We start from the raw sequence: 12,514 nt of genomic DNA on the forward strand, positions 1-12,514 counted from the left end.
CATATTTTTGTGAAGACACAGACATATTTGAGTCATGACAGCTTTGAGATCTGGCGCTTCTATGCGATGCCCGGATGTGACGCCTGGATTAGTGATGTGCATTCCAGTTCTTTTAAGTGAACTGAATCCTTTGAATCAGTTCACTCAAAAGATTCGTTCAATCAAACGTTGTTTTTTTTATATTGTTTTGTTTTTTCATGAAATAATCAAAAATCATGGTCAAAGCTTCACGGAAAGTGAAAGGTGCCACACCCGCCCTCACCCCCACTTTCTGATTGGCTGGTTGATCGGTGACGTCACTCGGACACTCCATTAGGTACACCGCCATTTTCAGGTGTACCTAATAACAGGCCACTTCATTAGGGAAAAAGTCATGGTCAAAGCTTAACGGAAAGTGAAAAGTGCCACACCCAAACAACCCCCCACTTTCTGATTGGCTGTTTGATCTGTGACGTCACACGGACACTCCATTAGGTACACCGCCATTTTCAGGTGTACCTAATCACAGGCCACTTCATTAGGGAAAAATCATGGTCAAAGCTTAAATGAAAGTGAAAAGTGCCACACCCAAACAACCCCCCACTTTCTGATTGGCTGTTTGATCTGTGACGTCACAAGGACACTCCATTAGGTACACCGCCATTTTCAGGTGTACCTAATCACAGGCCACTTCATTAGGGAAAAATCATGGTCAAAATTTAAATGAAAGTGAAAAGTGCCACACCCAAACAACCCCCCACTTTCTGATTGGCTGTGTGATCTGTGACGTCACAAGGACACTCCATTAGGTACACCGCCATTTTCAGGTGTACCTAATAACAGGCCACTTTATTAGGGAAAAATCATGGTCAAAGCTTAAATGAAAGTGAAAAGTGCCACACCCAAACAACCCCCCACTTTCTGATTGGCTGTTTGATCTGTGACGTCACACGGACACTCCATTAGGTACACCGCCATTTTCAGGTGTACCTAATCACAGGCCACTTCATTAGGGAAAAATCATGGTCAAAGCTTAAATGAAAGTGAAAAGTGCCACACCCAAACAACCCCCCACTTTCTGATTGGCTGTTTGATCTGTGACGTCACACGGACACTCCATTAGGTACACCGCCATTTTCAGGTGTACCTAATCACAGGCCACTTCATTAGGGAAAAATCATGGTCAAAGCTTAAATGAAAGTGAAAAGTGCCACACCCAAACAACCCCCCACTTTCTGATTGGCTGTTTGATCTGTGACGTCACAAGGACACTCCATTAGGTACACCGCCATTTTCAGGTGTACCTAATCACAGGCCACTTCATTAGGGAAAAATCATGGTCAAAATTTAAATGAAAGTGAAAAGTGCCACACCCAAACAACCCCCCACTTTCTGATTGGCTGTGTGATCTGTGACGTCACAAGGACACTCCTTTAGGTACACCGCCATTTTCAGGTGTACCTAATAACAGGCCACTTTATTAGGGAAAAATCATGGTCAAAGCTTAAATGAAAGTGAAAAGTGCCACACCCAAACAACCCCCCACTTTCTGATTGGCTGTTTGATCTGTGACGTCACACGGACACTCCATTAGGTACACCGCCATTTTCAGGTGTACCTAATAACAGGCCACTTCATTAGGGAAAAAGTCATGGTCAAAGCTTAACGGAAAGTGAAAAGTGCCACACCCAAACAACCCCCCACTTTCTGATTGGCTGTTGGATCCGTGACGTCACTCGGACACTGCATTAGGTACACCGCCATTTTCAGGTGTACCTAATAACAGGCCACTTCATTAGGGAAAAAGTCATGGTCAAAGCTTAACGGAAAGTGAAAAGTGCCACACCCAAACAACCCTCCACTTTCTGATTGGCTGTTGGATCCGTGACGTCACTCGGACACTCCATTAGGTACACCGCCATTTTCAGGTGTACCTAATAACAGGCCACTTCATTAGGGAAAAAGTCATGGTCAAAGCTTAACGGAAAGTGAAAAGTGCCACACCCAAACAACCCCCCACTTTCTGATTGGCTGTTGGATCCGTGACGTCACTCGGACACTGCATTAGGTACACCGCCATTTTCAGGTGTACCTAATAACAGGCCACTTCATTAGGGAAAAAGTCATGGTCAAAGCTTAACGGAAAGTGAAAAGTGCCACACCCAAACAACCCCCCACTTTCTGATTGGCTGTTGGATCTGTGACGTCACACGGACACTCCATTAGGTACACCGCCATTTTCAGGTGTACCTAATAACAGGCCACTTTATTAGGGAAAAATCATGGTCAAAGCTTAAATGAAAGTGAAAAGTGCCACACCCAAACAACCCCCCACTTTCTGATTGGCTGTTGGATCTGTGACGTCACACGGACACTCCATTAGGTACACCGCCATTTTCAGGTGTACCTAATAACAGGCCACTTCATTAGGGAAAAAGTCATGGTCAAAGCTTAACGGAAAGTGAAAAGTGCCACACCCAAACAAACCCCCACTTTCTGATTGGCTGTTGGATCCGTGACGTCACTCGGACACTCCATTAGCTACCCCGCCATTTTCAGGTGTTCCTAATCACAGGCCACTTCATTAGGGAACAAGCTTAAGTGAAAGTGAAAAGTGCCACAACTGCCCTCACCCCCACGTTCTGATTGGCTGTCTGATCTGTGACGTCATTCGGACACTATTAGGTACACCGCCATTTTCAGGTGTTCCCAATCACAGGCCACTTCATTAGCTTAGGTGAAAGTGTAAAGTGCCATACCCGCCCACCCGGATTGTAGTTGATGGTGTTATTACACCGAATGTTTTTGTGTTTGTATAAAAGGTTGAAAAAAAAATCCGTTATGCCGACATTTGTTGTTTGGGGGTGACACCAACTCATATAACAACGTAAAACACATACATAAAGCAGTTAACCAAATGTCTGATTTTTATGTTTTAATTGGCGAATACAAAAACAAGGAATAAAACACCAGACAAGTTTTAACATTCATGTTTATTAAAATAATAATGAAAGTAAATTTCATACCAGCAATCTCATGTGAAATTGCAGTAGATTTATTGGACAACAATATTTAGGCGCACATTAGGCGCACGTTATTTAAAAACTCCGATAATTGTTACAAAATCAAGATGACCCAAAGATCTCCCCGTCTTTGCATAACGGCGCATCCCTTCATGCAATAAAGTTAGCCATGAGCTCGCGTCAAAGAAGTGGTGTTTCACTGAGTGCTTCTTCGTAAATCGACATTCCGGCTTCCATAGTTCACGCCAACACGTTCACTGACTGATCCATTGATGCACGCGCTGGAAGGAAGGCAGTTCAACTTCACCCATTGACTCGTTCGTTGGCGAACGGGAAAGTCACGATTCGTTCTCTCACTGATCCGTCCATTCTCGCGATGAACTGGAAACGCAAATCCCTCACTCACAGATCCGTTCAGTTGGTGAACGAGAAATGCAATTCACGACTGTTTACGAACGGGAAGTGACGTCATTTTCTTCTTCCTTTTGTTTTTCGGCGAGGTGGCACCATAACCGACAGGTTACTGGTTGAAGTCATGTGAACTGAAAAAGGAAGGAATCACTTTAAGAAGTTTTCACTGAAAAGAGTCGTTCTTTTCTGCGAATCGTTCACTCAGGAGCCAACACTACCCGGATGTGACGTAAGTTTTCAAACAAAGCCCGGCCGGTCAAAGGAGCGTCTTTATTTTTTAAAACTGTCTGCCTTTTGAGATGTCTCAAACGTTTCACGTGGTTCGATGTTTCCGCTGCGACTGCTTCCAGGTGCAACAAGTAAGAGCAAGTCAAACACGTCGTACACACGGGAAGCCAACGGCTTCTAACGTTGCCAATGACGTTCATATTAATGGGGATGAAAAGCGCCCTTAGAACGCGCCTCGAAAATAGTTGGCAGTCAGAGTACATAACAATGTCAAATGGCTGCCCTTTGGCTTCAGCCGCCCAATTGTCAAATCATGAAATGTCCGTGGTCCGTCACACAATCGCTGTTAAAAATGTGCACGAGAAGCGTTACAGTACATACAACTGTCACAGGTGAAGAAGGTGAAAAAGTGGACGTGTAAACTCTGCGGGGTGATGCAATCTTTGCTCAAGGTAAGCAGACGAACGCGCGTGATGTCATCAAGTTCACTTTGCGTTCACTCTTACGAATAAATTCATCTGAACGGAATGTTCGCAATGCCACATGACCAAGGAATTCGGCAGAGGCGGCTCGGCAGACTGCAGACGGCACGTTCAGAAGCTGAACGCCACCAGGGGCGCCGTGTTGGAAGAACGAGATGTCCGGTCGCTAAGGTAACGACACAAACTGACACACCCAGGGTGATTCACTTGACGGATTATATGTATTTATAACATCAACGAGTGATTGGCAGGAAGCAGCCAGAAGGGGAAAGAAGAAGCCAAAGCCAGCAAGATGAACAAGTGAGATGACGCTCATGCGCACACACACACTAGCAAGCGCTCATCTTGCGTTATGTGCTGGCCCGCCCGCCGCGCCGCGCCGCACCGCGCCGAGCAGGTCTATCCACAGGCGAGCCGCTGGAGCAAATACCTCGCCACACCCGAGGATGACGACCGAGATGTACTTTCAAAGGACATGCAATGTTTCCGAGACAACACCTTGACTGACAGGTGATGTTTGTTAGGCTACACCCACTGGCAAACTCATCCTAATAAGTGTGTGCGCACGCATCAGAAAGAGGCAGTGTGAAGATGTACCTCAGCTGAGGTCAACTGCTACTCCTCGCCCGTTGAGCAACGGCAACACGCTCAATGCTCAGCAAGCTTTGTCTTTTGGTTGGCCACCGGGATGCGACACCTCCGGCCTCAACGTCACTTGGCCGCCCAAACCCTCGTTGCCCGCCTCCTCCAGGTTTGACAGCGGAGACGACTTTGACGTGAGCTTCTGATGAAAACGTCGACGACCTTCGCTTAGTTCAGTTGGGCGTTATTTTCCCCAAACTTTATGTTGACCTCTTCAAATAAAATAAACCGTAAAGCTGAGCAAAGCCTTTTTATTGAGTATCAATCAATTCATTTGATTACAGACTTTAGTGAATAGAGTAGTACTGATTCCTGCTTTTTATGTGATGTGGCAGAAGCTAAGTGGCGTGTGCTAGGACGCCTATTGCTGGCATCAGTGCGGGTGGGGGCGGGGCTTCTTGGCGTACTGGATGGCGTCCAGGGCGGCACCGATGTCAAAATCTTTAGCCTGCAGGAGGCGGGTCAGCCAGCCGCCTTCGTCGGTGAACCCCATGGACAACATGTGACTCAGAGACTCCACCAAGCGGGGATCTGCCTCTGTATGTGTGTGTGTGTGTGTGTGTGTCGGGGGTTACTTGTTGGCAAAACATTCCTGCTTTGGCACATGGCGAGCCGTTACCTGGAGGAAGGTGAGGGTAGAGAGCTGCCACCTTCAAGCCTGACGGATCTTTCTGGACCACTGCAGGAACATCCGGCTTCTGGTTGCCCTTGACATTCTGGTCCCCCTTTGGGTTCTGGTCCCCATTCGGTTTCTGGTCCAGTTTGTCGTTCTGCAGCAAGGACTGCAGTTCTCCACTGGAAGGGTCCACTTCCTTGCACGTGACATGAGTCCACTCTTCGTCAAAGTCTTTGGTGGTGTCGGCTGAAGCCTGACGTCGGCAAGAGAGCGAGCGCAATGTTACCTGACGACAACATTCACATTCAGGAAACCTTTGTAAAGTACTGTGACAATCCATGCTGTTTGTTAGCCAGTTGATGGCGTTTTGCAGCAAGGGTAACGAACGACACAATGCTATTAGGCCAAATGATTGCGATCACGACGAGGGCATTTTGAGTGGCGGAAGGAACGACAAAACTTGGCAGTAAGTCATGCGCCTGACCTTTGTGGGCCGAGCGTCGCCCTCAGCTCCGCCGACCTCCACGTCCCCTTGATCCTGATTGCTCACTTTGGTCCTCTGACCCTGGTGCTCCACGTCGATGTCCACATCGATGCCTGCGCGGGACAACAAACCCATTACTTCCCGTCCGGACACCCAGACGGTTAGTCGGCACCCACGTGGCTCACCAAGCGGGCTCAGCATGGCCGCCACCCCCTCTCCCACATTCTTCAGGAAGCTGAGGCCTGCTTTGGAGTCAAAGGTCAAAGATGAGCCCGAAGCCCATCCGCGGATGTTGGAAGAAACAATAACACTGACCAGTGGGGGCGCCACCTCTGGCACATTTCTGATTCTTGCTGCATTGGCGCATCTTCTTCACCAGCTTTCCTCGTGGGAACAGTGCCTGGAAAACACGCGGCCAACATGAGCGCAGGCGTGCACGCCACAGGGGCCGCCGCAGAGTGGGCGATGCTGACCTGCAGGGGGTGCCAGATGGGCAGCAGGGGGTGCTCGGTGTGCTTCCCTTGCACCTGACAAGCCGAGCAAAGGTCGTAGTCGGGACACACGCTGCACTTGAAGCGGACGCCCGCCACCGGGCCCTCGCAGCCGTCGCACGTCACGTTGGCGTGCACAGCGCCCACGTGGGGTGGCGGAGGGGGCGGGCCCGCCGCCACAAAGGCGCCCGGTGGAAAGGCGTGAACTGGAAAGTCACGGCGGTGCTCCTTCTTCTCTGGAAACACAAACATACTGGTTGGTTATTTGCACCGTTTGCCATTCCTACACTCTTGAAAAAATACCTCTGCATACGGACGGATTTTTCAACATACAATGTAAAGTCGGATCAAATATTTGACTCAACAGCCAAAGTCATTCCCAACGTCAGTTGGCATCACGTGACCATACCATGGTGGGTCCTAAGAAGACTAACGCAAATGGGAGCAGTGGTGAAAATAGGGAGGAGATGATTTCCTCACAATTAAAAGGAGAAATCATGAGCGTGGTTTGCGTGATCTTGCAAAACAATATGGCTGCAATGTCAACAATTACCCCGGAAGAGATGGAACGCCTTTTGCCCAGTTACCAATCGTTATAAAGGCTCAGTGACAATTAAAAAAAAAAAAAACCTTTGGCTGGCTTATTTCTTTTTACTTATTTATTGCTATCGGCAGTAGATATTAAGGAGTTATCATTGCTGTTGTCTTTTGGCTATATGGGAAGAAATGAAGTATTCATATTGGCAGTAGGTCCCGGAACGAATTCAATACGCATGTCGAGTTTTGACCAAAAAACAAGTGATGTTGACCAAAAACAAAAACAAAAAATTCCAATCTTTAAACAGCGAGGCCACGAACGGCAAACCGGCGGCGGTAGAGCAAGAGAACGTTCCACTGTGCTGCTTAATTTATTGCTGTTGCCGGTGATGAAGCAGACAATGACGAAGCTGTCTTTTTTTCTTTTTCTGTTTACCTTTGATGAAAACCCGGAAGACGTCATCCTTCAAGCAGGCCATGCCCATGGAGAGCTCGTCATCCGAGGAGAAGGCCACCAGGTCTTCTTCGCAGTCTGGAAAGCAAAACAAAGGCCGATAATCAAACTTGTTGGACGGAGCGAAGGAGGGAGGGAGGGGAAAAGAAAAAGAATCCGACCTTTATAGTACATGTTGAAAGCACCCTTCTTAAGTCCGGAGAACATCTGACAAGTTTTGTCGCACAGATGTTCGAAGTTTTGGACGTCAGAACGCGGCACCAGGAAGCGACGAATCTCCCGAACCGACTCCTCTTTCCCCAGAAGGTAAGCCTTCACCGTCACCGACATCTTGACCGCTGCTGATGGATGCTGCTGATGGCTGCTGCTGATGGCTGCTGCTGATGGCTGCTGCTGATGGCTGCTGCTTGTAGGCTTGCGCGCGCTTCTTCAACTCGTCGTGGTCGACTCGACTTGTCTACTTTGTGACGCAGCTTTTAAACGCTTTGTCTTGACTTTGAGTCGGCTACTTCCGGGATGGGCGTTACCATGGAAAGTCAATATTTACGTGTTGCCCGATTGGTTCGGCGCTCAAAACCCGCCCACACTAGCCAATGAGAAGCCTGGAGATGACAGCGACTTTTCCAATCGGGGGAATTCCCCTCTTCCCACGTGACCCCCACCGCCGAAGATGACGCGCGGCCCCAAAAATTCGCCTTGTCACTCCGACGTCAACAACAAACCATTGGTATCTTACAGCTTTTTCACTTTTCTTTCAGTGAATTACAAGTGTCCTTTTTTTGTAAATTGCTTTTCATTATTTTCTTTTTCCAATCTTTACCAAGTCTCTGCAGACATCTTTGTTATTATGGTCAAGTCATTAAGTCTTTCAAACTATTTCTTTCCATCCGTCGACCGATTATTCGAAGTTTTAATTCCATCTCGATGTTCAAAGCAAAATGAATAGGATTTAGTTGCTGGTTTGGTCCAGAAAAAAAACAAAACACTTTTTCATAGGAAAAGCCAATGTTGGCAAATTTCATTTGGACTTGACAGTTGGTCTGCTTTCTTGGAGGATATTTCAGCTTATGGCTGATAAAGTCTCAAAACAACCCATAGTAAGTGATGATTCTGAAAATCATTGATTTAAATAAAACACTGACCTATTCACTGATGGCATGATCCAATCGCTCTGTTGAATACATCTCTTCAAAACAGAACATTTTATTTCAAGCAATTGGAGTTTGAAAAAACAAAAACGGTTGAAAATATAAAGGCAGGAGGTAAGTTGATGTAACAATGCACATTCCCACAAGGAAAAGAAACAGCAAGTTTACTTACATGACAAGTACTTTTTTTTTTTTTGCGAGGACACAAATGTGGAAGTCAACTCACCTCCCAAATATTTACGTGATCATAAGAACACATTTGTGGTCAGCCTTTAACTATAAAGTGGTATTGATGACGCTTTCCGCCTATTTTATGAACATATGAAATAGCATCTTTATTAAATTGTTCAAACCTTTGTCAAACAAATGTTGTCATGGATTTTTCAAGTGGAGGCAACTTTTGGAAATAAAAGCTAGCCTCGAACCTCCTCGAACATTCCGCCGACATTTGCCCTCCGTCCGGTCCTTCCCGTCGGGTGACCGCACGCTCCCGACGTGCAACACCCCGCCCGCGCGCGCGTGTGTACGCGGCGCTTTATTTATTAAGTAGAAGACAAACACAAGAACGGGGTAAAAGGAGAGGGGACGCAAACAGGGGCGGCGCTCAGATGTAGAGGGGGTGATACTGGCGAGGCGTGAGGCGTTTGCGGCAGGTGGGGCACGTGAGCGAGCAGCGCAGGGCGTCTCGCAGGCACTGGCTGCAGAAGATGTGACCGCATTTGGTGGACACCACCAGACGCCCGCTGTCCACCATCTCCGCCGGCGCAACGACAACATGAGCGTCGGCAGCGTACGCGGACGGACGGACGGACGGGCGTATACGCGTGTGGTGAGCCTCACCTCCGAGTAGGTGTCCATACACACCGGACAGCTGATGGTTCCAGGTGTACACCTGAACACAAGAAGAAGAAGATGCCAGGGCACATGTGGAAGGGCTGCATTTCATAAAATTGAATCTTGCATTTGGTTTGCTACACCTTCACCGATTGTCAACCGCAGTGCCGTGGGAGACCATTGAGTGTGCGCCGCAGGAAACCATCTCGTGCCAAATGAAGCATTTTGTCGAGTGAAATATGTGCCTTGGTTCAATAAAGGCTGGCTGGCTGGCTGGCTGGCTGGGGAACACGGTATTATTAGCTGACGCTGGATTTGGCTACTTTGCGTCAGTATGTGGGATATAAACTGGACACGTGAACAGTCATCCCTTGCCACATCGCGGTTCATTTATTGCGACTTCAGTTCATTGTGGATTTAAAAAAAACAAAAACAAAACATAATAATAATCTAAATTGAAAAATTAGGGCAGGAAAGTTGCCCGCACGCCAGCAGAGGCCAGGCAGGGAGTGTGCCCACACAATTGCTGTACATTGTTATAAAAACGTTGTTATAATAATGAGTTCTTAAAACATATTTACAGTATTGGACCTTGTTATAAAAAAAAAAAATAGTTCTAAAAACAGTATGTCAAAAAAAGGGGTTGAAATAAGTTAACATATTTACAGTATGTATACTTTAGCCACATCTACATATGTTACATACACACGTATCGTATTTATATTTTTCATACATGATATTCTGTATGTCACTGATACTATTCATATCCTATTTACACGTTTGAAACGATTCTTTAATGTTCTACCGATAACGTATGCGCTTATATGGTTGAAGATACACAAAAAATGTACAAACGCTACTTGGTGAATTTTCACCTATCGCGGCCGCGTGCTCTCGGAGCCAATTATTGGCCGCAAAGCGACCGGATTACTGTCAATTGGACACGTGGGACAAGTTAGCAAAATATTCAATGTGCGTGACGTGTCTATGAGCTGGATTGCATATCTGGTCTAGGGATTGGATTGACTTGGATTTTATTGTACACGGAACTAAAACAAAGTCGACCGAGTCGGCGTGGTTTCTCACCTGACGGAGCTCTGCCTCTGCAGCGAGGACAAGAAGTCAACATGGGGAACAGCAGGCGAGGCATCGTCGTCGTCGCTGCTCACGACGTAACTTTCTCCCGTGGTGTTCCTCCTGCTTTGGGGACCTGATTGGAGGACACGGGCAGCATCACGCCAAGTCCACCCACGTAGGTGTCAAACGCAGCAGCCAAGGGACGCGTCGTACCTTCATCCACCAGCTGGGACAGCGCGTCGGCAACGTGACGACAGCCGCAGGGAGAAGAGGAGGAGTTAGTTTGAATGCTTCACGCTAGCGGCACCATGTGACGTTAGCGCCACGTCGTTACTTCCCGTGCATACGCTCAGCGCGTGTGCGTGCGTATCGTTTACCAGCACGGAGTCATTGTTGGTGAGGTCGACAACGTGCGAGGCCTCCGCTGCCTCGGAGGTGAGGTCCACCACCTCCTCAACGCCTAAACAGCAACAAGAGCTCGTCATTGGTCACAACCGACTGAGCTTTTGATGATGCATCCAAATTTGATTTGCAACAGGCGTGACACGGGATCGGTCGTGCGACTCCACCGTTCTCTTGGTTGTCCATCACGTCGATGGTCTCGGCGGGCGGGGCGGACGCTGACCTCCCTCGGGGTCTGGCTCTTCTATTGGCCACGCTATTAGCGTTCGACCTTCTGTTAGCATGGGGCGCTCCGTTAGCGCGGCGAGGTTTAGGGTTGCTGGAGACGAGCGGGTTCTCCACACGCCGTCTCTTCCTCTGCACCTACAAACGAACGTGGCAACTTTTCAAGTAGACGTCGATTCCAAGGAAATGCTTTTTCTACGCCATTTAAAGCAATTGCCGTGGACAGTTTGCTCAGTCCCAGCAAATCTATGATTATGTATTTCCATCATTGCTTCATTTTGATATCCACTGATGCGCGCAGCATTCCGGCAAAAAGAACAGCAATAACGTCGTCCATGCGAGTTAAAATACACCTCATGTTGAAAGAGCTAGGCGACTTGGAGTCGCAAGTGACTTGGCCGGGCATACATGGACCATGCAGATCAGATCTCTTGAAGAGCGGGCGCAACCAAGCGTGGTGGGAAAAAAAAAAAAAAGTTCAGCGATCGTCACACGCACATCTGGGTGTGGTGAAATTTGTCCTCTGCTAACCAACCGGCATTCAAGTATGACTTTTTCATATGATGATTTGATTTAGAAAAGGTTCACAGTCTCTTCGACAGTCAGTGCTTGATTAGCGTGGACACGCCTACTATATGACGTCAAACGTCAGTTTGGAAAATATGCGAGGTACATCAGATGCGTGTCTGCATCAGCGCTCGCACATTGGGTTGGGTTGGGTTGGAACTTTAACATTGTGTGCAAACTTACAGCGTTGCTCATAGCAGGAGGACGACAGTAGGAGGACACGGCTGAAGACACACATGACATATTCAGTTACAGTTTTGCCCACCCCGCCCTAAAGCAAGTCAATTCAACTATTTACGGAGCACTTTGTTTTGAAGAAAAATCAAGCGAGGAAATGCTTTTTGGTGCCCGAAGTCGCCGAGGTTTGAAGCATTGAGGAAAATGAACGACAAGGTTGCAATTACGAGTTGTCGCTCCACTCGGAGCGCCACTAAGCTAGGCTAAGCTAAGCTAAGCCGAGGCGGCTAGCGTTGCTCACTCACAGCCGGCGTTGGTTCTCTCCTCGGCTTTGTCACTTCTGCTCGTCGTGGTGATCGTAACCGAACAGTTTCAGTTGGAACGTCGAAAGCGGACATCAGTCGCTGACGTAGTGAGACTGTCACGTTAAAAGTGCAACAGTGGGACGTCAAGGAAGGCAAGTTCACAAGGATTCCCGCCCGATTGCTAAGGCTGATGCTAACTATCGCAACCCACATCCGGGTCCTGCCGGTCCTCTTCTTGTGTGCTGCCGAGCGTGAGAGCGCCGCCCTGTCGGAAACGGCGCAAATCAAAGGTGATCCTTGGCCCCTGACCGGAAATTGGAGCGCATTTGCTTGGAAAGCTCCTCCCAAAAAATAAGAAGGGCGCTTTGGAAGTCGCTAACGGCGGCGGAGTGCCCTTGTCTGCCACGTGTGGCGACACCGTGGCTTCGATTC

At 48.0% G+C, this 12,514-nt stretch overlaps 3 protein-coding genes across 10 annotated transcripts; 1 reads left to right on the top strand and 2 right to left on the bottom strand.

Moving 5' to 3' along the window:
* Positions 1-3,263: 3,263 nt before the first annotated feature.
* mrnip (MRN complex interacting protein) lies at positions 3,264-5,004 on the top strand. 2 transcript variants are annotated; one of them, XM_085905367.1, is made up of 6 exons: positions 3,264-3,642; positions 4,034-4,093; positions 4,194-4,294; positions 4,375-4,423; positions 4,521-4,633; positions 4,698-5,004. In XM_085905367.1, the coding sequence occupies exons 2-6, from the start codon at positions 4,076-4,078 to the stop codon at positions 4,909-4,911; spliced, it is 495 nt and encodes a 164-aa protein (XP_085761493.1). In that variant the 5' UTR covers positions 3,264-3,642; positions 4,034-4,075; the 3' UTR covers positions 4,912-5,004. The 2 variants fall into 2 exon arrangements, with proteins under 2 accessions (XP_085761493.1, XP_085761492.1); XM_085905366.1 differs by having other exon boundaries at positions 3,625-3,772.
* Positions 5,003-7,876, bottom strand: sqstm1 (sequestosome 1). 4 transcript variants are annotated; one of them, XM_085905253.1, is made up of 8 exons: positions 7,509-7,876; positions 7,330-7,425; positions 6,339-6,592; positions 6,181-6,265; positions 6,042-6,107; positions 5,866-5,978; positions 5,385-5,634; positions 5,003-5,302 (listed from the first exon to the last, which is right to left on the bottom strand). In XM_085905253.1, exons 1-8 carry the CDS (start codon positions 7,675-7,677, stop codon positions 5,139-5,141), a joined length of 1,197 nt encoding a protein of 398 aa, XP_085761379.1. In that variant the 5' UTR covers positions 7,678-7,876; the 3' UTR covers positions 5,003-5,138. The 4 variants fall into 4 exon arrangements, with proteins under 4 accessions (XP_085761379.1, XP_085761376.1, XP_085761381.1 ...); XM_085905250.1 differs by having other exon boundaries at positions 6,042-6,110; XM_085905255.1 differs by having other exon boundaries at positions 6,051-6,107; positions 7,509-7,875.
* Positions 7,877-8,940: 1,064 nt separating this feature from the next.
* Positions 8,941-12,342, bottom strand: rnf4 (ring finger protein 4). 4 transcript variants are annotated; one of them, XM_085905332.1, is made up of 8 exons: positions 12,083-12,232; positions 11,784-11,824; positions 10,976-11,171; positions 10,784-10,866; positions 10,620-10,632; positions 10,416-10,539; positions 9,336-9,387; positions 8,941-9,249 (listed from the first exon to the last, which is right to left on the bottom strand). In XM_085905332.1, the coding sequence occupies exons 2-8, from the start codon at positions 11,793-11,795 to the stop codon at positions 9,100-9,102; spliced, it is 630 nt and encodes a 209-aa protein (XP_085761458.1). In that variant the 5' UTR covers positions 11,796-11,824; positions 12,083-12,232; the 3' UTR covers positions 8,941-9,099. The 4 variants fall into 4 exon arrangements, 3 of the variants coding, with proteins under 3 accessions (XP_085761458.1, XP_085761453.1, XP_085761457.1); XM_085905327.1 differs by lacking the exon at positions 11,784-11,824 and having other exon boundaries at positions 12,083-12,340; XR_015065337.1 differs by lacking the exon at positions 11,784-11,824 and having other exon boundaries at positions 9,144-9,249; positions 9,336-9,606; positions 12,083-12,342.
* Between the last annotated feature and the right edge of the window lie 172 nt (positions 12,343-12,514).

The sequence above is a fragment of the Syngnathus leptorhynchus genome, chromosome 2, assembly GCF_054491065.1.
Source record: "Syngnathus leptorhynchus isolate UIUO chromosome 2, UIUO_Slep, whole genome shotgun sequence".
NCBI classification, from domain to species: Eukaryota; Metazoa; Chordata; class Actinopteri; order Syngnathiformes; family Syngnathidae; genus Syngnathus; species Syngnathus leptorhynchus.